We start from the raw sequence: 25,703 nt of genomic DNA on the forward strand, positions 1-25,703 counted from the left end.
AATGAATGGAATGTGCAGAATAAACTTAATTTTTAACTTTCCTGTAGCAGTAATCATGCATAATGTGAACATAGTTGAATGAAGAAACTTTCTACAATTGAGATTTTCATTTTTCTGGAACTTAATACTTTCTACTTCTTGTAGTTCATTGTTTGAGTAATGCATTTTCTAGCTTGTGGAACCTGTGAGAAGTACTGAATTGTATATACTGAGATTTCTCACAATTCAGTGATAATTCATTGGCCTTGAACCAACTGTTGATGTTTTTGAATATCTCATTAGATGCCTTTTTAAGTTAGGGGCTGATACTATTACTTATTCCTATACTTTTATCATCTGCAAAGGGTACACAATTTGTATTTTCTGGAACTGCAAGTGGAAGATCATTTATGTATTTGAGGAATAACAGAGGAGCCAGTTTAAAAACTTGTGATACTCCATGTCTGACGGCTGCAAATTCTAAGTGCCTATTGTTATGTGATTGAGACGACATGGAAGCACATTGCTCTCTGTCATTCATATAAGACAAAAACCATGAACCTTCTGTGTCTACTAAAATATATGGAGGAAGGTCAATAAATAAGTTGCAAATGTCTACTTATCTCATACTGTGTTTAAATTATGTGCACACATTTTGCCAGCATATAGCAGTATATGCATTCTTTTCATAGAGCCGGTGTTTCTTTGTATGATAGCCAGTGCAAGATGATGGATGCTGCATTAGAGTACACCAGTAGAAAAGCATGCACTCGTGTAGTTTTTGTGGTCCAAAGAACTGTTGACAGAAGTGCATCACAAAATGTGTCCTAAGCATGGTGACAACTGTTTATCATGGAAACTTCTGATCAGTTGCATCCAGGAGTTTGCCACTCCTTGTTAAAGAATCATAGATTGGGTGTGTCTTCATTATCCTGTGACGGTGGCAGCAGAAACTACAGTGCAATATGTGGGACACATCATTCGTAATGATCAGCATGTGACGATCAAAAGTGTAACGTGTGCTGTAGGCTGTTCACATGGAGCTGCTTACATCATCACACATGACCAGTTGAGATTTGTGTACTTCCAGTCTCATAGGTGACCCAAGTTTGTCTCAAGAACAGCTGCCACTTAGAAGTAAATATCCTCAGAGTAGTGAAGCAGCTTAAATAACTTAATAAAAGTAAGTCTTCCGGTCCAGACTGTATACCAGTTAGGTCCTGTCAGTGTGTGCTGATGCAATAGCTCCATACTTAACAGCCATATTGAGTTGCTTGCTCACTCGATGAAAGATCCATACCCAGAGACTGGAAAGTTGCACAGGTCATGCCAATATTCAAGAAAGGTAGTCAGAGAAATCCACTAAATTACATGCCCATATCATTAACATCAATATGCAGCAGGATTTTTGAACACACATTATGTTCGAACATTATGAATTACTATGAACAAAATGGTCTATTGACACACATTCAACACGGATTTAGAAAATATCATTCTTGTGAAACCCATCTAGCTCTTCACACACACGAAGTGTTGAGGGCTGTTCATAAGAGATTTCATATTGATGCCATATTTGTAGACTTGCAGAAGGCTTTTGACACTGAACCACACAAGCAGCTTTTAGTGAAATTGCGTGCCTATGAAATATCATCTCAATTATGCGACTGGATACGTGATTTCCTCTCAGAGAGGTCACAGTTCAAAGCAGCTGATGAAAAGTCATTGAGTAAAACAGAAGTGATTTCTGAGATTCCCCAAGGTAGTGTGATAGGCCCTTCGCTGTTCCTAACCTATGTAAATGATTTAGGAAACAATCTGAGCAGCTGTCTTAGGCTGTCTGCAGATGATGCTGTCATGTATGGTCTAGTAAAGTCATCAGAAGATCAAAACAAATCACAAAATGATTTAGAAAATATGCGAAAATTGGCAATTGACCTTACATAAGGAAAAGTGTGAGGACACCTACATGAGTTCTAAAAGGAATTTGTTAAACTTCAGTTACACGATAAATCAGTCAAATCTAAAGACCTCAAATTCAACTAAATACCTAAGAATTACAATTATGAACAACTTAAATTCGAACGAACACATAGACAATGTTGTGAGGAAGGCAAACCGAAGACTGCGTCCACATCTACTAAAGAGACTGTCTATACTGTGCTTGTCCGTCCTCTTTTGGAGTACTGCTGCACAGTCTGGGATCCTTACCAGATAGGATTAACAGAGTACATCGTGAATGTTCAGAGAAGAGCAGCTCCTTTTTTATTAATGCGAAATAGGGGTATGCCTTGTTCAAGAGTGGAATAAGGAAGAATTATTGCGAAGCCTCTGCCAGGCACTTAAGTGTGATTTGTGGAGTTTCCATGTAGATATGGGAATGAACAGAATGGGTCTCTTTTTGCAGCATCTCATTCAGTACTTTGAGGAAGAAGAGGACTTTGTGGAATGAATTGCTACAGAGGACGAGGCTTCAGCTCACCACCTTCACCTGGGAACAAAACAGCCATCCACAGACTGGAAAGATTCCACATCCCCAACAACAAAAACTCCAAGACCATTTCATCAGCCTGAAAAATTATGCTCATCATTTTTTGGGACAAGGGAGTGGACAAACTGATGAAATTCGAGCCTTGCAGGAGACTGTGAATGCAAAGTTTTTTTTTTTTTTTTTTTACAGCATTGTGTGGAATCTCTGATAAGCGACTAGCCACAAACAGCCTGGGCCACTGACAAAATGGGTGATTCCTCTGAATGACAATGCCTGCCCTCACACAACAAGACATACGCAGAAGCTGTGTCGTTGGAAATACTTGGAATATCTGCCGTACAGTCCGGACTTGGTACCTAGTGACTTTCATCTGTTTGGGCTCCTAAACTCTTGTTTTGGTGAGTGATGTTCTGAAAGTGAAGAAGCTGTAGCTGATGACACTACATGTTGGCAGCAACAGCAACAAAAGGCTTCTTTGCTTTTGGCTAACAAGGGACTTTTGGCCAAATATACAGGGTGAATATGCAGAAAAGTGAAATAAATTTCAAGAAGTAACATCGATTATTATTGCTTCTATTCTATTCTGAAACTTATGCATTGACTTACCTTTGTAATATTTTAACTTTTGCATTAGGATCTCATGGTCACCACAGTCAAAAGCCATAGTCAACTTAACAAAACATTCTCGAGGGTATGGCAGTGAATTCTGATTGATTCTAGTATGTCACCTGTCAAGGTAAATCTAACCTGTTCAGTTGACAGCCCTTTCTGAAGTCCAAACTGTTTGCTGCTGAGTGCGTTTTCCAGTACTGTGTGTGTATTGAGTCTGTTGTATGTTACCTTCTAAAATATGCTTGAAAATGCTGGCGAAAGTGCACAAAATGGTCACGGAGGAGCACCGATTTAAAGTGCGTGAAATTGCTCACTCTTGCCAGATGTCATCTGAAAGGCTATATCACACTTTAACTGAAGAATTAGAAATGAAAAAATTATCTAAAAGGTGGGTGCCACGACTCCTGAAGCTGGATCAAAGATGTGTGCCATTGTCACGGCAAAATTACATGAACCAAGATATGAATTGTTGCCACACCTGCCTTATTCACCTGATACGGCTCCATCAGACCTCCCTCTTCCCAAAACAAAATTTTTCTTGCTGGACGAAGATTCACTTCAAACAAAGAATTGATAGCCGGAATTGACAACTATTTTGCACGCCTGGAGAAATGGGATCAAGGCACTGGAACATCATTGGACCAAGTGTATTAATCTACAAGGAGACTACATTGAAAAATTTTAAAAAAGTTTCAGTGATGTAAGTACTTTTTTTCTACTCCATTCTGAGAACTTTTCAAACCACCCTCGTACATGAGGAGTCCAGCATTGGTAGAAATTTGCCATTTTGGATCTCTCTCTCACACACACACACACACACACACACACACACACACACACACACACACCAAAGTGTTGGTGTCAGTCGTATTTCTGCTGGATGGTTGCAGTTGGTGCATACATCTAAGGAGGTTGGATACTATAATTTGGTAGAGAGCTCTCTTTGTATGAGGTATGTAGTGACTGCATGACTATTACCTGCAGAATCACAATGACTAAAATTAGTTTCACAAAGTGTGATTTATTTTTCTGGTTGGGTTGTTACAGGTTTATCCACTTGCTGTTGATGCACTTTCCAACTGTGATTTACGGAGCATTAAGAAAGAGGTATGAAGCTGCTAAATGTGAAGTTCTGTTAATATTTTGCTTGTGCTGGTAATGTTATTGGCTGTTATATAGTTCGAAACTACTTACAGGGATCAGTGAATTGCCAGTGGATGGACAGAGCTGCAGTACTCCCCACACCATATCCAGAATTAAGTAAATGGGCAGTAATGTGCTCGAAATTATGTGATGATGAATGTTACAATAATGAATATTACATGATTTTAATGATAAACAGGAACGGAGAAAGGCAATCACACATATCTAGTCACATGTGTGTAGCATGTAGAAACACGTAACAAACCTAGAGCCCTTTTTATCATTTTTAGCTGCTTGTCTGGTTCCAGAAAGCTCTGTTTCTGGCATAAGTACCCACTCTTATGCACACTAACACATAAATAAATCAACATCCTACCACCGAGCAAGGTGACACAGTGTTTAGCACACTGGACTCACATTTGGGAGGACGGCAGTTCAAACCTGTGTTCGGCCATCATGATTTAGGTTTTCCGTGATTTCCCTAAATTGCTTCAGGTAAATGCCAGGATGGTTCCTTTGAAAGGGCATATCCAAATTCCTTCCCTATCCTTCCTTAATCCGATGGTGCTGATGACTTCACTGTTTGGTACCACCCCCAAACCAGCCATCCAACCAACCTCTGGCCACGTTCCTTCACGGGAGACATGAATCATGTCTGCTATCCAACTGAAGAGGTTCTAATTTCTTTTTACTATCCAGTATTTAGTGGACTTGACTTTCAACTGTATTTCTATTTCTGTACCAAGGTAAAGCTATTAGCTCAGAGAAAGCTTTGTTGATGTACCAAGAAAAGGGATTGTACAGAAAGTTTACAGTGCATTTTCTTCAGAGTGAATTACCTTGCCAACTGTGTTGAATGAATTCGTTTTTGTGCATGAGCTGATACTAGTTCAAAATAAATGGTAATTTTACATGACTGGGCATCAAGATATATATAATAAAGCTTCAAAATTTATGGAAAGTTCTATTTGAGAATTATGAGCTGTTTAGGAATAAAGGAGACGACTCACCAAAATGCAGAAGCACTACATAGTCTATACGCATAGAACCAAAAGGTACAGAGCTTTTTCTAGCTTTTGGAATGAACTTCCTTTTGAAACTTGTAGGAAAAACAGAAACACTCTCTCTCTCTCTCTCTCTCTCTCTCTCTCTCTCTCTCTCTCTCTCTCTCTCTCTCTCTGTATTGGGTAGGGGTGGGGGTGGGGCAGCAGGACTACAAGTTACCTTAGGTTTATGTCAGGAGGGAGGTTACTGGAGTGAAGGAAGTACAGCTCCCATCTGTGCAGCTAAGAAAAGCTGATGGCTGCTGGTGGTGGGAAGGATACAGATGGCATGGGTTGTGAAGCACTCACTGAAATCTCACATGTTGTGCTCTACTGCATGTTGTGCCACTGGGTGGTCCACCTTGTTTCTGGCAAGAGTTTTGCAGTGGTCATTCATTCTAGTTGACAGCTGGTTGGTTGACACACCAATGTAAAACGCTGTGCAGTGGCTGGAGTAGAGCTGATATTTAATGTGGCTGCTTTCACAAGTGGCCCGGACTCTGATGGGGCAGGGTAAGTCTAGATTGGGCAGGTCTTGTATCTGGGCCTTCCACAGGGATATGATCCCTGTGGCTGGGGATTGGGGGTGGGAGTGGCATGGGGATGGACTACGGTGTTGTGGAGGTTGGGCGGGCGGCAGAACACCATTTTGGGAGGTGGTGGAAGTATTTTGGTGTGGATGTCCCTCATTTCAGGGCATGCTAATAGATAATCAAAGCCCTGAAGAAGAATATGGTTCAACTCTTCCAGTTCCAGGTGGTATTGGGTGACAAGGGGGGGGGGGGGTGCTTTCTTGTGGTTGGTTTTGGAGATGGATTTGAGGATTAGGTGTGTGTGTGTGTGGGGGGATATGGAATGGGAGATCTTTTTGTGAATTAGGTCTGGAGGGTATTGACTGCTTGAAAATGCCTTTGTGAGGCCTTCAGTATACTGGGTGAGAGGTTTCTGATTGCATTGCACTAGATGTGTTTGTCACGGGTGGCCAGGCTGTATGGGAGGGATGTTTTGGAGTGGAAGGAGTGGCAGCTGTCAGAGTGCAGGTACTGTTGCTGATTGGTGGGTTTGATGTGGAACAAGGTGGGGATGGAGTCATCTGAGAGGAGGAGATCAATATTTAGGAAGGTGGCATGATGGTTGGTGGAGGCCCAGGTGAGGTGGATGGAAGAGAAGGTGTTGAGGTTGTGGAGGAATGAGGATAAGGTGTCTTAGCCTTGGGTTCAGACTAAAAAGATGTCATCAACAAACCTGAACCAGACCTGAGGTTTAGGGTTTTGGGAAGCTAGGAATGTTTCCTCTAGTGGCCCATGAAGAAGTTGGCATAGGAGGATGACATGTGGGTGCCCATGGCTGTGCCACAAATTTGCTCGGATAATACCCATGGCCCTACCACAATTGAACACTACTTCTGCCTAAGCTATGCAGATTCCAAACCTACCACTTCGTTCCTCGTACACTCATAACTACTGCACCTTTGAAGGAAAGGCATACAAGCAAATTCATATGGTACAGTCAAGGGCACCTGTGTGCACCTCCCTATGCCAACCTCTTCATGAGCCGCCTAGGGGAAACATTCCTGACTTCTGAAAACCCAGAACCTGCATCTCCTGGTCTGGTTCAGGTTTATTGATGACGTCTTTATAACCAGGACCCAACGCCAGGACACCTTATCCTCATTCCTCCACAACCTCAACAACTTCTCTCCAATCCACCTCACCTGGTCCTCCTCCACCCATCTTGCCACCTTCCTAAATATCAATCTCCTCCTCTCAGATGGCTCCATCCACACCTTGTTCCACATCAGACCCACCAATCAGCAACAGTACCTGCATTCTGACAACTGCCACTCCTTCCATTCCAAAAAATCCCTCCCATACAGCCTGGCCAGCTGCGGTAGACACATCTGCAGTGATCAGAATTTCTTTGCCCAGTATGGTTAAGGCCTCACAAAGGCCTTTGTGAGCAGGCAGTACACTCAAGACCTAAATCGTAAATAGATGTCTTGTCCCATAACATCACACACACCAGATCCTCACAACCATCCGAAGAACCAACCACAAAGAAGTGCTCCCCTTGTCACCCAATACCACCTGGGACTGGAACAACCGACCCATGTTTTTCATCAGGGCTTTGATTATCTATCATCATGCCCTAAAATGAGGGAAATCCTACCTAAGATACTTCCAACACCTCCCAAAGTGGTGTTCTGCCACCCACCCAACCTCCACAACATCATAGTCCATCTGTATGCCACTCCCACCCCCAATACCCAACCGCAGGGATCATACTCCTGTGGAAGACCCAGATGCAAGACCTGCACAATCTACCCCACCCAACACCAGCTATTCCAGACCTGTTGTAGGCTTATCCTACCCCATCAGAGTCATGGTCAAATGTGAAAGCAGCCATGTTAAATACCAGCTCTGTTGCAACCACTGCACAGCATTGCATTGCATTGTTTTGGTATGACAACCAACCAGCTGTCAGCTAAAATGAATGGTCACCACCAACCTGTTGCCATAAACAAGGTGGTGCACCCAGTGGCGCAGTGTGCAGCAGAGCACAACATGCGAGATTTCAGCAGGTGCTTCACAACCCATGCCATCTGCATCCTCCCCACCACCACCAACTTTTTTGAGCTGCACAGATGGGAGCTATCCTTACAGCACATCCTTCGCTCCTGTAATCCCCAGGCCTAAATCTTATATGTTAAACTTGTTTGCCTCCTTCTGTTCCAGGTTAATTTCAAACATTTTTCATTTCTTCTTCACCAGGAGGGAGGCACATTCACATTTAATGTGTAAAACACCTGTAAAGGGTTTTTTCCTGTGCCATCCCCTTGTAATTACATGTATGGTAGCAATTTTAACCACTGGCATACCATGGCACAAAAATTTATTTTAACAGTTTGTATCATAAACATATGTTTTTGCTGTAGAGAGTGAGCCAGAACTCCGCTGACAAACTTTCAGAAGTTGTTAAGGGACACTTTCAGAGTTTTTTGGTATTAGGGACCCACGGCCTCTGGAGGCTCATTACAGAGTCATTGGATTTCTCTTTTATTCACACCCCAGTTAGCTTTGTATCTTGTATTACACTGAAAATAGTGCACAACAGTGCAAATGTCAGCAATATGCATTTTGTGTCTTATGGGGAAACAAACTTGTTCCATTCACTCACAGTAATTGCTCTTGACAACAATAATGCCCACATTACTCTTCACCCTCAAGCTTGCGTTCAGTATTGCGCATCTCCGTCTTCAGTTTGTTTTTCTGGCAATGTTACTTGTACCTCAACAGTGATATACAGTACTATGAGTTGGTTTACTGATGAAGACTTGACCAATGTGCACTCTGTGTTCAGTTCCACTGAATGCAGTGGGTAGTGGCACAGTGATGCCTATACCAAGTTCTTCCTGCAGTAATGACAGTGCTTTTGTGTCTATGCTTAGACTACTACGAGAAACTGGATGTGTTATACATTTTGGTGATTGGCTATTACAGTTCTTTTGCATTGTTATCATGGTATTTGAACAGAAGTGAAGATAGCTATGGTAATAAACTGAATGAATCATAATTATATTACACTGAGGTGAAAAAGGTCATGGGACAGTGATAATATCTGTACAAGAGGTATAAAAGTGTAGTGCGTTGGTGGAGCTGTCATTTGTACTTCAGGTGATTCATGTGAAAAGGTTTCCGACGTGATTATGGCCCCACAACAGGAATTAACAGACTTTGTATGTGGAATGGTAGTTGGAGCTATATGCCTGGGACTTTCAGTTTCAGAAATCATTACAGAATTTAATATTGTGATATCCACAGTGTCAAGACTGCATCGAGAGTACCATATTTTAGGCATTACCCCTCACCGTGGATAACACAGTGGCTTACACCCTTCACTTAATGAACGAGAGCAGCATCGTTTGCATAGAATTGTCAGTGCTAATAGGCAAACATCTCTGTTAACATCACAGAAATCAATCAAAGTATCTGTTAGGACCGTGTGATGAAATTTGACATTAATGGGCTGTGACAACCGACGACTGCCACAAATGCTGTTGGTAACAGCACGTCATCACCTGCAGCACCTCCCCTGGCCTCATGACCATATTGGTTGGAACCTGCACAACTGGAAATTTGTGGCTTGGTCAGATATGTGACGATTTCAGTTGGTAAGAGCTGATGGTAGGTTGAGTGTGGTGCAGACCCCATTGAAGCCATGGGTGTACCGTATTTATTCGAATCTAAGCCACACCTGAAAAATGAGACTCAAAAACAAGGGGGAAAAAAAAAATTCCCGAATCTAAGCCACACCTGAAATTTGAGACTCAAAATTCATGGGGAGAGAGAAGTTTTAGGCTGCACCTGCAAATCGAAACAAAGTTGGTCCATTTAATATGAGACACAATTTAGGTCGAATGAATGACGATACAGCTACAGCAGTTTGGATCAAGTCGTAAGCTTAGCAGTTAAGCTTTACCAGGTAGCCATTGCTATGCGTCAGGCTCTCCGTCCGTGTTTATACGGGTACCCTTCCTTTTTTGCGTGCTTCGTCTGGTTTGAATCGATTGATTATTTTTCTTTGATCTGATAAGCGCCGTTTTCTTTGTTATAGGTGTTTACGTCACTCTAAGCTGAAAATGCATTACTGTACTGTGTCATGCACTGTTTGTCGCATTCTGATGATGAGTGTTTACGGCCTGTTGCCGCTCGTGGCATGGCTTGCTTTTGTGCGCGCTACCGTGGCTTACAATAAAAAAAAGAGAGGAATTGTCTCATAAGCGAAACAATGGCAAGAGACTGCTATTTGTTGTTACTTACCCTGCTGCTTTCTTTGATAATCATCAACAAGAACCAAATAATAGACTGCGTGTGATAGAAGATGATAGAAGATGTTCTGAGTGAGAGTTTAGCGAAAAATTTTCTGTGTTTGAAAATCTTTGCAGACGCCTCTTTAGTACATTACATTCTGCACAGAAATTAGAGTCAACTTAGATTCAAAAATCTAGTCAATTGCCGTGCTTCAGTTCTGACTGTATCACTATTAGACATAAGAATAATACGAATATAAACGTGACATGATATGTATATTCTTCTGCGTGTGCTGTTGTCTCACTCTAGTTTCGTAGTTTATTAGGCACACAGGATTTAAAAGAGCGCAGCAAACACGAAAGAATACATGGCAAAATGTTTATATTTGTATTATTGTTATGGTGATGAGAATACTGAATGTGATTCACAGTTCATAAAATTTCTTACTAGCAACCATCTCTTCTGACAGCTAGGAAAAAATTCAGAACGTACTGTTGGCCATATTGACAAATATCCCAAACAGTCTCGCCAGTTGGATTTTCGTAGTACATTGAAATGCTGCTACATTCGAAGATGAACAATACAGAATTTGTATTTACTTCATTGGGTAATGTATGAAAATGCAGTGGTCAAAACTCGGGGCGGAGAAAAAAAAACACGTCTTCCACCTTTTTTTGTTTTTAATTTATTTACTGACGCAGAGGTTTTGGTGCCAGTATTTATCTTTGTGCCTGAAAGTATTCGATGGCAGAAGTTACACTTGTGGCGGCACCTACCAACATTTTTCAGAACGTCTGCTTACTTTGCACTCGATTCTAAGCTGCAGGCAGTTTTTTGAAATGCGAAAACCGGAAAAAAAGTGCGGCTTACATTCGAGTAAGTACGGTTAGTTGTCAACAAGGCACTGTGAAACCTGATGGTGGCTCCATAATTGTGTGGGCTACGTTTACACGGAATGGACTGGATCCTCTGGTCCAATTGGACCAGTGTTCAGATACTTGGAGACCATTTGCAGCCGTTCATGGAGTTTGTGCACCCTAATGATTTTACCACCCAGATCACCTGGCATTAATCCTATCAAACATTTATGGGATGTAATTGAGAGGTCAGTTTGTGCACAAAATGCTTCACCTGCAACACTCAACTTATGGATGGCTGTAGGGGCTGCATGACTCAGTATTTATGCAGGGGACATCCAGGGACTTTCTGCATCCATATCATGTTGAGTAGCTGCACTAAGTTGGGCAAAAGGAGGTCCGACACAATATTAAGAGGTATCCCATGACTTTTGTCACTTTAGTGTAATACTCTGTAATGAGCAATTGGAGACCGTGGGTCTGTTGTACCAAAACACTCAGAAGGTATCCTTGAACCACCTCTGAAATTTTGTTGATGGAGTTCTGGGTCACTTTCTATTTAATGTGACAGTGCTCTGAAACAGGAAATTTCCGTAGTCCGTAAATTTTCACACAAAAAGTATCTAGCCCTTTAGCTTGAGTTTACCATATTTGCAATACAGCATCAGATTAGTAGTACAGCCTGTGATGCAGAAACTGATCTTGCATCATTGTAGTTCATATTTTGTAGCATACTGAATTCAGCCCAGTGGAATCACAAAACTCATTCCTCTCTATGTCCTCATTAGCTTTCACATTCCATGTGAGGATGCCTTAAGAATGTACAAAGATTTTAGACAAAAGAACAGGCTGTCCTCAGGTAAAGATGCAGAATTGCTGAAAAGAAGTTGTAATAATGCTGGAATCATATCTTTATATTGTTTTTTCCTATGATAATTGTGTCTCATCCTCTTCCTATGAAATGAGAGTGTAGTACAAGGATAGTAAAAAAGTTCTTGGAATGAAATACAGCAATACAGCAGAAACTACTTACATAAGTAAAACTATTCTATTTGTAAATGAATTCTACTTGTACACTAATGCTCATGGTCAAGTTACATTCCATTCACTTAATCCAATCTCAAAAATTAGATTCTTCCAGGTCTGCAAAATATCCATGAACTTTGGCTGTCAATTCTTTGTTTGAAGAGAATCTTCATCCACAAGAAAATTTGGAGCTTGGGAGAAATGGAAGTCTGATAGAGCCAAATCAGCCAAATAAGGTGGGTGTGGCAAGGGTTCATATCTTACAAGGAGAGGTCCTCAAGGGTGGGATTTACTTTTTGAAACAATCTGTATGGTTGTGAAGATTAGGGTGCCAAGTATCACACACTGTAGCCATTCATCGCAGTGAGCCCTCGTTTCTGAGTAATCAACAAAAAAATATTTCATAATTTCCTGTGAGGCCCTAGGACTTTAAAAACTGTAGCGTCACAGATTGGCAGTCTAGGATAATGGGTAGTATGATTAAAATTATGTGAATTAGAAATATAAATAGAAACATTACATTAAAACTAGTTACCTGAGTAAAAATCATTCTGATAAAGATAAAAAAATAAAAAATTTCAAAGCATTTGATGAGATTTGAACCCATAATCTTCTGCATATGAGGAAACCACCTTAACCATTATACTACACCACTAGTCTGTGCAAAGGCTCCTATTTTATTAAATTATGATTTTTTGTTTTTTGTTTTTGGATTGCTCTCAAACTAGGGTCCATCAGGGTAAATGAAAGCAGGGTGTGATACCTTGGACCTTAACCTACATCACTGTATAGATGGTTTCAAAAAGTGGATCCCACCCTTGGGGATCTCTCATTGTCAGTTCATGTTCTTTTGCTGTGGCAACGAGATTTGTGTAAGTTCTGTTTTGATGAAAAGTGACTTTCTTCCTTGCAAAATTTGTTTCCCCCCCCCCCATATCTGTTGTTGCAGTTGGCCAGGAGGTTAGCATAGTAGTGTCCTCCAATTGTTTAACCACTGAGAATATAATCTGTGTGCAGGACCTCTTTTGCATCTCAGAAACTGATACCATTGCTTTTCCAGCCAACTGTATTGCCTTTTCTGTCTTTGGTCGTGGTTCATCAACATGTTTTGTCTCTGGATCCAAGTTTCATCTGTGGTTATAGACTGTTGGAAAAAATCTTTTTGCTTGCACTGAAAATAGGTCAAACATTGTTTGAACATTTGCATTCTGATGCATTTCTCATCATGTGTTGATAGTTGGAACACCCATCTAGCACATAAATTTCTCATATCCAGTTCCACTGTAAAAATATGATATGCCTATTCAGATGACATCCATAGAGCTTCAGCAGTTTCTCGCAATTTCAGTTGGTGATCTTGCATAGTGGCTCATCTTGGCTGACCACTACACAGATTATCATCTAAGCTCTCCCAATAAAATTTAAACTAATTTGTCCACTTGGTAATAGTTGAATATTCAGGAGCAGAGTCCCCCAATGTGTTCTGAAAATCGGCGTGAATTTCCCTTGCTTACTTACCTTTCTTTACAATGTACTTAAATCACTTTCTCATTTTCTTCTGTGTGGGCTTTACAGCATCAATAAATTTGAAGAACAATATTTTTTCAACAGACTGTATATAAGTTTCTTTATTTTTCATACTACTGGTTTTGGGCATTGTCCATTCTCAAATGTGTCTCTAGTAACACACATAGCTACATTGTCATCATTAATTTTAAATTAATGATGATGATATGTTACTAGAGACACACTTGAGAATTGATAATGCCTGAAACTGATAATGTGAAAAATTGAAAGTTCTTCAGTCTGGTGGAAAAATGTCATTCTTCAAACATAATCATGGCTTGAATTTTGATTTCTTTCCATCTTCACAAACTACTAAACAAGCACAGCAGCAGAGAGATGTCTGCATCACAGATCTCTACCCAGGGCACTGATGTGTCACCTGTTTACACATAAAAGATGACCTTTTGGTATGTGGGAACTTCGTTGCACTGGCCCTGACATCTGGTGGTGATTCCATGAAATTTTCGAACTGCCTTCATGACGCATGAGGGAATGTGCTTATAGCTTCAATTACCTCCATTTACTTTGCTTTTTCCAGGTTCCTGAAGAGCCATTAGCAGTCTCAGAGTTCACTAGCTGCATTAAAGAGGAACCAGACCTAGATTTAGGGATCGACACAACTGACAGTAATGTAAGTATTCACATATATGTCAAAATCCTTCTCATATTGTAGTTGTGGCAGTTAATGGTTATTGTGTGAACAATTTTTGTAAATTACATGTGCCTCCTGGATAGTTTCAAGTGGCAAGCATGGCTAGCAACCTGGACAGTGACGGCTGTGGGCTGGTGCTAGTCAGTAGTCCTCAGTAACCATAAGCTTCATGCATACTTTGGAGACAACCATACAGAGCTGTGGGTCATTAAGTATCCCAGGAGCGGAGATTTCCTCTTAAGCTGCAAAAGGATTAAGAGCTCTACAAGAAATCTCGACCTAAAGATCTTCAAAAGTGTGATGGGGTGGATGGCTCTTGAAACAAATCTGTGGTTTGTGAGCCTCTGTGGCACCTAGCACATCTACATCTACATCTACATCTACATGATTACTCTGCAATTCACATTTAACTGCCTGTCAGAGGGTTCATCGAACCACCTTTAAGCTACTTCTCCACCATTCCAGTCTTGAATAAAATGCAGGAAAAATTAACACTTCAATCTTTCCATGTCAGCTCTGATTTGTTTTATTTTATTCTGATGATAATTTCTCCCTATGTAGGTAGGCACTCACAAAGTATTTCCACACTCTGAGAAGAAAATTGGTGATTGAAATTTCATGATAAGTTGCTGCTGCAGCGAAAACTGCCTTTCTTATAATGACTACCATCCTACTTCAAGTATCATATCTGTGGCACTCTTTCCTCTACTTTGCAATAGTAAAAAACAAGCAGTCCTTCTCTGAACTTTTTCAGTGTATCTGATGTGGATCCCACACCACACAGTAGTACTCCAGAATAGAGCAGACGTGTTGTGTAAGCAGTCTCTTTAGTAGACCTGTTAAGTTTCTAAGTGTTCTGTCAATAAATTGCAGTCTTTGGTTTGCTTTCCACATGACATGATCTGTGTGATTGTTCCAATTTAAGTTATTCGTAATTGTATTCCCTAAGTATTTAGTTGAGTTTACAGCCTTTACCTTTGTGTAATTTATCATGTAACAGAAATGTAGTGAGTTCTTTTTAGTGCTCATGTGGATGACGTCACAATTTTCATGATTTAGACTTAGTTGCCACTTTTTGCTCTATGCAGATATCTTGTCTAAATCATTTTACACTTCATTTTGATCGTCTGATGACTTTACATAGTGATAAATGGCAGCAATGCACACAATCTAAGAGAACTACTCAAGATTGTCTCCAAAATTTTTTATGTAGATCAGGAACAACAGAGGACCTTGGGGAATGCCAGATATTACTTCCGTTGTACTTGATAACTTTCCATCAATTATTACAAATTCTGACCTTTCTGACAAGAAATCACAAATCCAGTCACACAACCAAGACAACTTTCTGTAGACACACGATTTAATTAGAAGTCCCTCGTGAGGAGTAGTGTTGGAAGCCAGTCCCTCATGAGGATGTTTCAAAAGCCTTCTGGAAATCAAAACATATAGAAACAATTTGATATCTCCTGTTGGTAGCATTCATTACTTTGTGAGAATAAAGAGCTAGTTGTGTTTCAGAAAAACAAGATTTACTAAATCCGTGTTGACTATTTCTCAATAAATCGTTTTTTTCAAGATGATTCACAATGTTTGAACACTGTATTATCAAGTGGAGTGCGCAACATAGTGGACCACATGGCCAAATCAGAACGGAATTTTCAAATGGTGAATTGCATAAATAGGATGACAGAAGAAATTACAAAAACACCATAAACAGCAGTCTACATTGTAGAAGGTGCACAATGCAACAGTAGTAGTTTAAGATGACTGAATGTTTTGTGACAAAGTGCTGCAGTATAACTGTTGAATGAAACAGTCATATTTCTGGTGTGTGGAATAAAGGGTGATGATTCAATCTGAATTGTGTTAGAGCTGTTCTTTATGTGTGTGGCCAAAATGTTACAATTAAACTATTAAAAAATACCCATCATGAATGCAACTGGAGGTAATGTTAAATGCAGTGACATGCCTTCTTCAGGACATTGACGAAAAAATAGAAGAAAGATCAAGAGGAAAAAGAGGCCTGATGCTAGGAAGAATCTGAAAAATGTTTGGAACTAATGTTACGCAAGCCACTAGAAGATACAGATAAATGTGAGGCTTTAGAAACTGACAGTCAAGTAGGAACTTCTGAACTGGATAGAGCGCTACAAAAACAAGACCAAACTGAAGCACCAGCAGATACAAAGTGAACAAATCCACATGAGCACAGATTTAAGTCAGCAACATTGTTTAAAAGAAAACAGTATATACAAGCAGAGGATGATAGTCTAACCAAAGTAGAGGAAGAAATGTATACTATGAAGATCTTATTAGCACCAAATTCATGTGTGGATGGCATGTTAGGTACAGGCTGGATATGGAATATAGAGTAGAGATCAGTTTTAGTGACAATGCCGAAAGTATTGAGGGGGCAAAAGAGAACATATGCTTAGGTATAAAGAGAAGAAAACTATAGAGAACACAGAAGCATTTATAAGAATGTATTGCACTATGCTAGGAAAGGGCCAGGGGAACCAGGAACAAATGGATTGTGTGTCATACTGCAGCACCTAGAAGAGGAAGAAATACCCACTGAGGAAGAGGAAACTGCCCAGAAAATCACAGAGAGCAATACCAAAACCAAATACCATAACAGGAAAATGAACAGAGAAAAGGTATGGTGAGGAAGGAAGTGAAGATGAAATGGGAAAGCCAAGTGAGATGGAGTACTTAGTTATTTCATAACCTTGACACAGGTGCAGAGAAGAAATCAAATACATCAGGAAGAACAGTAGAAAGAAGAAGAAAGACAGACTGCAAGCTTAATAGTGCTGCAGAGACAGCCGGGATACAGTTGTATGTCAAAAAACACTTTACAAGTATAACTTAGTTTCCCACTGTTCAAAATGCTTTCTCTGAGCTGACACATAGATGCTGATTGTTTTTCTTCAAGTTTACAGTGTGTCAGGTGTCAACAGAAACAGGAAATCCAGACACCAGCACAGCTCTGGGCAGCCAACCTCACCACCACTGGAGTCACAATTTTCTATGGTTTTGGTATCACTCTCTGTGATTTTCTGGACACTTTCCTCTTCTTCATTCAGATTTTCTTTTTCTTCTGGATGCTGTTTCAAATTGCAGTGACACGTAATCCATTTGTGCCTGCTTCCCCTGGTCTTCTACTGCATTGCAAAATGTTCTCATAGGTGCTTCTGTGTTCTCTATAGTTTTATTTTCTTTGTTGTTGCTGTTGTTGTGGTCTTCAGTCCTGAGACTGGTTTGATGCAGCTCTCCATGCTACTCTATCCTGTGCAAGCTTCTTCATCTCCCAGTACCTACTGCAACCTACATCCTTCTGAATCTGCTTGGTGTATTCATCTCTTGGTCTCCCTCTGTGATTTTTACCTTCTACGCTGCCCTCCAATACTAAATTGGTGATCCCTTGATGCCTCTGAACATGTCCTACCAACCGATCCCTTCTTCTAGCCAAGTTGTACCACAAACTTCTCTTCTCCCCAATCCTATTCAACACCTCCTCATTAGTTATGTGATCTACCCATCTAATCTTCAGCATTCATCTGTAGCACCACATTTCGAAAGCTCCTATTCTCTTCTTATGTAAACTATTTATCGTCCATGTTTCACTTCCGTACATGGCTACGCTCCATACCAATACTTTCAGAAACGACTTCCTGACACTTAAATCTATATTTCATGTTAACAAATTTCTCTTCTTCAGAAACGCTTTCCTTGCCATTGCCAGTCTACATTTTATATCCCCTCTACTTCGACCATCGTCAGTTATTTTGCTCCCCAAATAGCAAAACTCCTCTCATTTCCTAATCCAATTCCCTCAGTATCACCCGACTTAATTAGACTACATTCCATTATTCTCGTTTTGCTTGTGCTGATATTCATCTTATACCCTCCTTTCAAGACACTGTCCATTCCGTTCAACTGCTCTTCCAAGTCCTTTGCTGTCTCTGACAGAATTACAATGACATTGGTGAACCTCAAAGTTTTTATTTCTTCTCCATGGATTTTAACACCTAATCCGAATTTTTCTTTTGTTTCCTTCACTGCTTGCTCGATATACAGATTGAATAACATCGGGGAGAGGCTACAACCCTGTCTCACTCCCTTCCCAACCACTGCTTCCCTTTCATGCCCCTCAACTCTTATAACTGCGATTTGGTTTCTATACAAATTGTAAATAGCCTTTTGCTCCCTATATTTTACCCCTGCCACCTTCAAAATTTGAAAGAGAGTATTCCAGTCAACATTGTCAAACGCTTTCTCTAAGTCTACAAATGTTAGCAACGTAGATTTGCCTTTCCTTAATCTAGCTTCTAGGATAAGCCGTAGGGTCAGTATTGCCTCATGTGTGCCAATATTTCTCTGGAACCCAAACTGATCTTCCCCAAGGCCGGCTTCTACTATTTTCTTTAAAAGTAAGCAAATGCTCTCTTATTTTGCCCCAATCCTTGAGATGTTGCAGCTGCTGCTAACATCCAGTGTGGGGAGGGAGTGTCGACCTCCAGGGCTTGTGTCCCACTAACTGCTATTATTTGTTGACCAGACCAAACTATGAGGGTCACTCCAAAAGAAATGCACACTATTTTTTTTTTAAATCCATCTTTTATTCTAGATGTTTGAAAGTTTTACAGTGTGTAGATACATCCTTTAGGAAAAATATTTTCATTTCTCCCCACAATTTCCATCCCTCTCAACTGCCTTACGGCATCTTGGAACCAGCACCTGCATACCTACACGGTAAAATTCTGGACCAACCTGTTGGAGCCACTGTTTGGCAGCGAGCACAATGGAGTCACCATCTTCAAACCTTGTTCCACGGAGAGAGTCTTTCAGTTTCCCAAAGAGATGATAGTCACATGGAGCCAAGTCTGGACTGTAAGATGGGTGTTTCAGTGTTGTCCATCTGAGTTTTGTGATTGCTTCCATAGTTTTTTGACTGACATGTGGCCGTGCATTGTTGTGCAACAGCAAAACATCCTGCTTTTGCCGATGTGGTCGAACATGACTCAGTCGAGCTTGAAGTTTCTTCAGTGTCATCACATATGCATCAGAATTTATGGTGTTTCCACGCGGCATGATGTCCACAAGCAAGAGTTCTTCGGAATCGAAAAACACTGTAGCCATAACTTTTCCAGCAGAAGGTGTGGTTTTGATTTTTTTTTTCTTGGGTGAATTTTCATGATGCCACTCCATTGATTGCCTCTTCGTCTCTGGTGAAAAATGATGGAGCGATGTTTCATCACCTGTCACAATTCTTCCAAGAAATTCATCTCCACCATTCTCGTACTGTTCCAAAAGTTCTCTGCATGCCATTTTTCTTGTTTCTTTGTGAGCCACTGTCAACATCCTGGGAACCCACCTGGCACAAACCTTTTTTAACGCCAACACTTTCAGTATTCTGTAAACACTTCCTTCCCCTATCCCATCGTAGTGTGACAGTTCGTTCACTGTGATGTGTCTGTCAGCAGTCACCAATTCGTTAACTCTCTGCACATTGTCGGGAGTGTGTGCAGTACGAGGCCTTCCGCTGCGAGGACAATCCTCAATATTGCCGTGCCATCACATAACCTGCTTGCCCACCGACTAACTGTACTGCGATCAACAGCAGCATCTCCATACACCTTTTTCAACCTCTTGTGGATGTTTCCCACTGTCTCGTTTTCACAGCACAAGAATTCTATGACAACACGTTGCTTCTGACGAACGTCAAGTGTAGCAACCATCTTGAAGACATGCTGTGACGGCGCTACTCACGGGAACAGGTTGAACTAAGTTTGAAAACAAGTGGGAAGGATGTATCTACACACTGCAAAACTTTCACACATGCAGAATGAAAAGTGTATTTTTACAAAAATAGTGTGCATTTCTTTTGGAGTGACCCTCGCAAATGTGCCAACATGCAGATGGTGCACGGGTTGTTTCCGCCATACCATGACAGACAGTGAGCAGCATTCCAACAATGCCTCTAATATAAGTCAGTACAGCAAAAAACCAGTCCACAGTTACAAATGTCACCTTTTTTATTCACTCGATGACTAGTTTTGGGCTGAGACCCATTTTCAAATCATCGTAATATAGTTGAGTTTTAAAATGGGTTGTGGCCCAAAACCAATCATCAAGTGAATAAAAAAAAGTGAATTTTGCAGCTTTGGACTGGTTTTTTGTTGTACTGATTAAAAGAAGTTGCTGACCCACAGCTACTCCAGCATGCTGGAAGTTTGTAAATAGAAATGGCGTTCAAAAAGTTTTGCACACTCATCTCCAATTTTTTTTGTAGAAGGAGAATGAAATTTTTTTTGTGAACATACTGGGAACATTTAGCTACACATTGAGCCTACTCAGTGTAGCCTCCATCAGCTGTGACGCATCTGGCCCAACATTCTGTCCATGATTGAAATGCAGTTTGGTAAAATTCTGGGAATTGACTTTTACACCATCGCTTGACACAGGAAATAAGGTCTTTCTCACTATACCATATTTTACCGTGCAGATGGGCCTTCAGATGACCAAAGAGGTAAACATCAGACGGAGCCAAGTCAGGACTGTAGGGAGGATGAGGAACAATTTTCCAACCCATTTTCCTGATTTTCTCCTGCGTCATAAGGGGTGTATGGGGTGTGGCATTGCCCTGGTGTAGTCTGATGAGCTGACCCTGAAACTGTGGTCTGTGGGTCTTGATGGCATGCCGTGTCATAAAACATCTGTCATTTTGGATGATTTGATCAGTGGTCTCCTTATTCACATCACTCACTGCCGTCGATGGTCTACCGCATCGTGGATTGTCCAGTAGAGAGAAATCACCTTCTCTAAACCTCTGCAACCACCACTGGATACTGCTGCGATCCACTGTGTCCTCCCCATAAACAGGAAGCAACTTCTTGTGAATCAATGTGGCAGAGTCATCGCCAGTCTTGAAGAGGAACTCCATCACCGACCGTTGTCGCAACCTGACATTTACTTCACCTGTAAATAAAAGAAAATACTTTTATATACCAACTTATAGCTAAATATTCCAAAATATTTCGTTCTCCTCCTGCAAAAAATAAAAAACTTTGAGACAAGTGTGCAAAACTTTTTGAACACCCTTGTAACAATGACACTCACGTCCACAGCTCGTGGTCTAGTGGCTAACGTTGCTGCCTTTAGATCATAGGGTCCCGGGTTTGATTCCTGGCCAAGTTGGGAGATTTTCTCTGCCTGGGGACTGGGTGTTTGTGTTCTCATCATTTCATCATCACCATTCGTGACCATGGCTAGAGTGGACTGTGTAAGAAAATTGGACTGTGTAAAAATTGGTACTTCGTACGGGGCACTGGTGATTGTGCAGTTGAATGCTTCACAAACCAACCACCCCCATCATCATCATCATCATCATCATCAACAACAACAACAACAACAACAACAACAACAACACTCACAGTGGTGTACTTCAGAGTGTTCTGGCAAATTGTTGTTTCCATTTCGCATGCAGTACTTCAATGAGCAATTCGGACGTCCTCTTCAGGTGACGCAAATTTTGCTGCTACACTTATGAACCAAGACATTATGACCACCTGCTTAATAGCTTTCTTTTCTGTCTTCGGAGTGAAGTATATCTCTGATTCTGGTATTCAACTGTTTGTTGGTAGGTTTGTGGAGGTATGTAGCACAAGATATCTAAATATCTATCGACAGGTCATGTAATTAGTATAAATAACAAGCCACCCAAAGTGACCCAGATGGGTTCCATAGGATTATCCCGTCCTTCAACGAGTACACACAGAATTTGTATACATTTCTATCTCCCATATGTATGAATATGGCTGACATTACTTATGAAAAGCTTCAGTCATTATCTTTCACAGCAGATTCAACACCCCCGAGAAGGGATGAAGGAATACAGTTGGAATTTTGTCATTATCTAACTGGAAATCACCATGTAATCCCACTGATACTGTTTACTGATGAAGCCACTTTCACTCATGACAATAAAAATAACCAATATAGCAAAAACCCACTCCAAAATTGCAAATTTTACTTTTTTTATTAACTTGATGACTAGTTTCAGGCTGAGACACATTCTCAAATCATCATAACGTAGTCAAAAATGGTATTTCCAGAGACATGAAAACCATGTCAAAAATGTGCAGAATTACCTATATGCACTGTAACTGTTTGTTGCACATTGACATTGTTTTCGCATCTTCAGAAATATCATTTTTGAGTATTTTAAATGAGCTGAAAATTGCTCTCAGCTCAAAACTCGAGTGGATAAAAACATAAAATTTGCAACTTTGAACATTTTTTTTTTCTACTAATTAACAGAAGTTGTTGACCCACAGCTACTCCAGCATGCTAGAAGTTTTTCAGTGTGTGTGTGACTGCAAGTCTGCAACAAGGGAGCCTTTCATATATTGTGCTTGCCTGTGAATGTTCCTACTATTTTTTGTGGACTGATTCAAACTAAAGACTGAGGTGACTGATAATATGGCTGTTATGCAGTTCAGTCATTAAGTGATCGATGTCTTATGTCCAGTTGTGTATGGTTTGGTGGTTAATATTTCATTGTTTTTGTCTATTTTGTGTGTGTAGAAATCAGAGGACCCTTAGTCACTTGAGTACAATGAGTTTTGGTTAGTAAATGTACATCTAAATTTGTGTAAGATGATATCTTAATACGAAGCAATTAATGAGTTGTGTGTGGTGTTGTTAAACAGAGCATCTGCAAAGTTAGTTTAAGTTACTAGTTATTTGAGACTAATTTCATTGCTTGCAAGTTGTTTTGCATGTTCTTGATTTTGGTGTTTTTCAACTTTTTTTTTGTTGCCAAATTTGAAAAAGAAGCTGGCAGGGGGATGTGAGGTATATGCATCTCAGTTTTATTTTATCAATGCAGGGAGACAGAAACAGCAGTGGTCTTAGCTCACTGTTGCATGCACCAAAACTGTGTTTATTGCACATTTTGGTTCCCTGTGATTTTAGTAAAATCAACTGGTACCATTAAGAAGTAGTAGGAGACCCTTTCCTAGTTCCTTGTGAGACACTATTTCTTCATGCTCTACCAACCCAAATATTCTGTCTATTGCCCTACAGAGCTTTGTATTGGAAGATGAGATGTGGTGGGGTTTCATCCTCCTCACCACATAGCAAATACTTAGGGGCTTCTTCATCTACATTCATCATGTGTAGGCATTTCTTAAGAAGTTCCCTAAGTGAGTCATGAGCTCTACCATGAGTTTAATCTGTTTCTTCTTCAAGCTAGGATTACAGGACTTTGCAATCATTACCTTGCCATGTTTTTGATTTTTTTTTAATCATATTCCAGTATTCTGCATGCTGCCGCATGATCTAGCTACATAGTTTTGCATTACCTTCACCCTAGTGATAATTAGGACAGGTGCCAGTCCAATAAATGGCATCATTACATCTGTGCTGGCCAGTCTGTCAGCTGTTCATTGCTGTTAATTCCTGAGTGACCTTCGACAACCTTGCCCTCCTGGAGGCGGCTATACAACAAGCTTTCCTCCGCCGTCATCACCTTCTAGGTGTATTTTTCGACATCGAGAAGGCCTACGATACCACTTGGAGGCGTCTCGTCCTGGAACAGCTTCACGAATGGGGTTTTCGTGGTTGTCTTCCTCTTTTTATTCAGTCTTTCCTCTCGCCACGATATTTTAGATACCGAATTGGTGACGTCCTGTCTGATCGCTTTGAGCAGGAGAATGGTGTCCCTCAGGGTAGCGTTTTAAGTGTGACTCTCTTTGCCATCGCTATTAATAGCATTACGTCCATAGTGAAAAGTCCTGTCCAGTGTTCTTTGTTTGTGGATGATTTCTCGTTGTTTTGCTCTTCTTCAAGCCTTGCAACGACAACTCGTCAGTTGCAACTTACGATTAGGCGTTTGGATGACTGGGCGCAGAAGAGTGGTTTTCAGTTTTCCACCGAGAAGTCTGTCTGTGTTCTTTTTAACTGTTCTCATTCGATTTTAACCTTTCCTGAGTTGCGGTTGAGGGACACTAGTCTTACTTTTAAAGACACGGTGAGATTTCTGTGGCTCATTTTTGACTCAAGGCTCACGTGGTTACCTCATCTTAAAGACTTGAAACGGCGGTCGCTTCAGGTTTTAAGTATTTTAAAATGTCTTAGCCACAGTACATGGGGAGCTGACAGGACTTGTCTGCTCCAGTTTTACAGGGCGTTTGTGCGATCTTGGCTCGATTATGGGTGCACGGTGTATGGGTCTGCGAGGCCTTCTTACTATAAGATTTTGGACATTGTCCACCATGAAGGGCTTCGGCTGGCCACTGGGGCATTCCAAACTAGCCCCATACCAAGCCTCTGTGCAGAGGCTGGTGAACCGCACTTCATATGCGGCGACGGCTACTTACAGTGCGCCAGGCGTATAAAACTTTGTCCACACCATACACCCCTGCATATCATACCGTTGCTCAGCCTCCTCTGGCACGTTTGTTTCATAACCGGCAACGTGCGACGCAGCCCTATGGGATTCGCGCACAGGATTGCCTCGGTGCGATGTCTATGGCTGGTCTTCGTGTTTTACGTCGCGGTTGGAGCAGATCTCCACCTTGGCTCCTCCGGAGACCCAAACTTATTTTCGATTTGACTAATTTTCAGAAAGATGGCACACCAGATTTTACGTTCCAATCTCTGTTTTTTAACATTTTAGATGTGCATCACGGTTTCACTGTTGTTTATACTGATGGCTCCAAACAGGAGAATTTCCTTGGCTGTTCTGTGGTGTTCCCTGATCATGTTACCCGGATTCACCTCCCTGCTGAATATACCGTTTTCGCAGCGGAGCTCCACGCGATCCTGAAGGCACTGGAGCAAATGCATCGTGTTCAGGGCGATCGATTTCTTCTCTGCTCTGATTCTCTTAGTGCCTTACAAGCACTGCAGAACCTCTACCCGACTGAGGAGATGGTCCAGCTGATACATGACCAACTGTACAGGCCAATCGGGCTGCCAAGGAAGCCTGCAGAGAGCAGGATGTGGTCCAGTGTCCTATCCCCTTGCAGTCAGTAATCGCTGCACTCCACAGGAAGTGCATGGAGATGTGGGAGGACGAATGGCTGGCGGTGACGGCCAATAAACTGCGGTCGGTAAAGTCAACCACTCGGCCGTGGCGTTCCTCCTGCCGGCTGCTCAGGCAGGAAGAGGTGGTCCTCACACGTCTTCGGATCGGGCACTGTCCTCTGACGCATAGCTATTTGTTACGGCGGGAGGATCCTCCGTTTTGTGATGCTTGTGGTGTGCCAATCTCTGTCCGGCACATTTTAACAGACTGCATTTTATACCTTGATGCAAGGGGAGAAGCACAAGTTGATGGGGATCTGCCTTGTGTTTTAGCTAACGATGAGACGTGTGTGTCTAGGGTTTTTAAGTTTTGTGATGTGTCTGGACTCTGCCCTAAACTTGTAGGCTGGGGGTTTTAGTGTATTGCAGAGTGGCTGACTCCTCCCCTTTTTCCTTGCGGTCAGCCAGCCATTTCCATCTGCTACA

At 41.2% G+C, this 25,703-nt stretch overlaps 1 protein-coding gene across 8 annotated transcripts in view; it reads left to right on the top strand.

Annotated features, from left to right (window-relative positions):
- Nucleotides 1–25,703, top strand: part of LOC124553804 (zinc finger protein 83-like) — a 123,100-nt gene that overhangs the window by 45,634 nt on the left and 51,763 nt on the right. For 7 of the 8 annotated variants that reach the window (XM_047127788.1, XM_047127784.1, XM_047127783.1 and 4 more), the window contains 2 exons: nt 4,130–4,189; nt 14,067–14,159. In XM_047127788.1, coding sequence (XP_046983744.1) covers nt 4,130–4,189; nt 14,067–14,159 — 153 coding nt within the window. Of the gene's footprint in view, nt 1–4,129; nt 4,190–4,278; nt 4,343–12,067; nt 12,199–14,066; nt 14,160–25,703 lie in introns of all 8 variants that reach the window. The other variant, XM_047127789.1, reaches the window with a different exon arrangement.

Source organism: Schistocerca americana, chromosome 11, assembly GCF_021461395.2.
Source record: "Schistocerca americana isolate TAMUIC-IGC-003095 chromosome 11, iqSchAmer2.1, whole genome shotgun sequence".
Classification (NCBI taxonomy): Eukaryota; Metazoa; Arthropoda; class Insecta; order Orthoptera; family Acrididae; genus Schistocerca; species Schistocerca americana.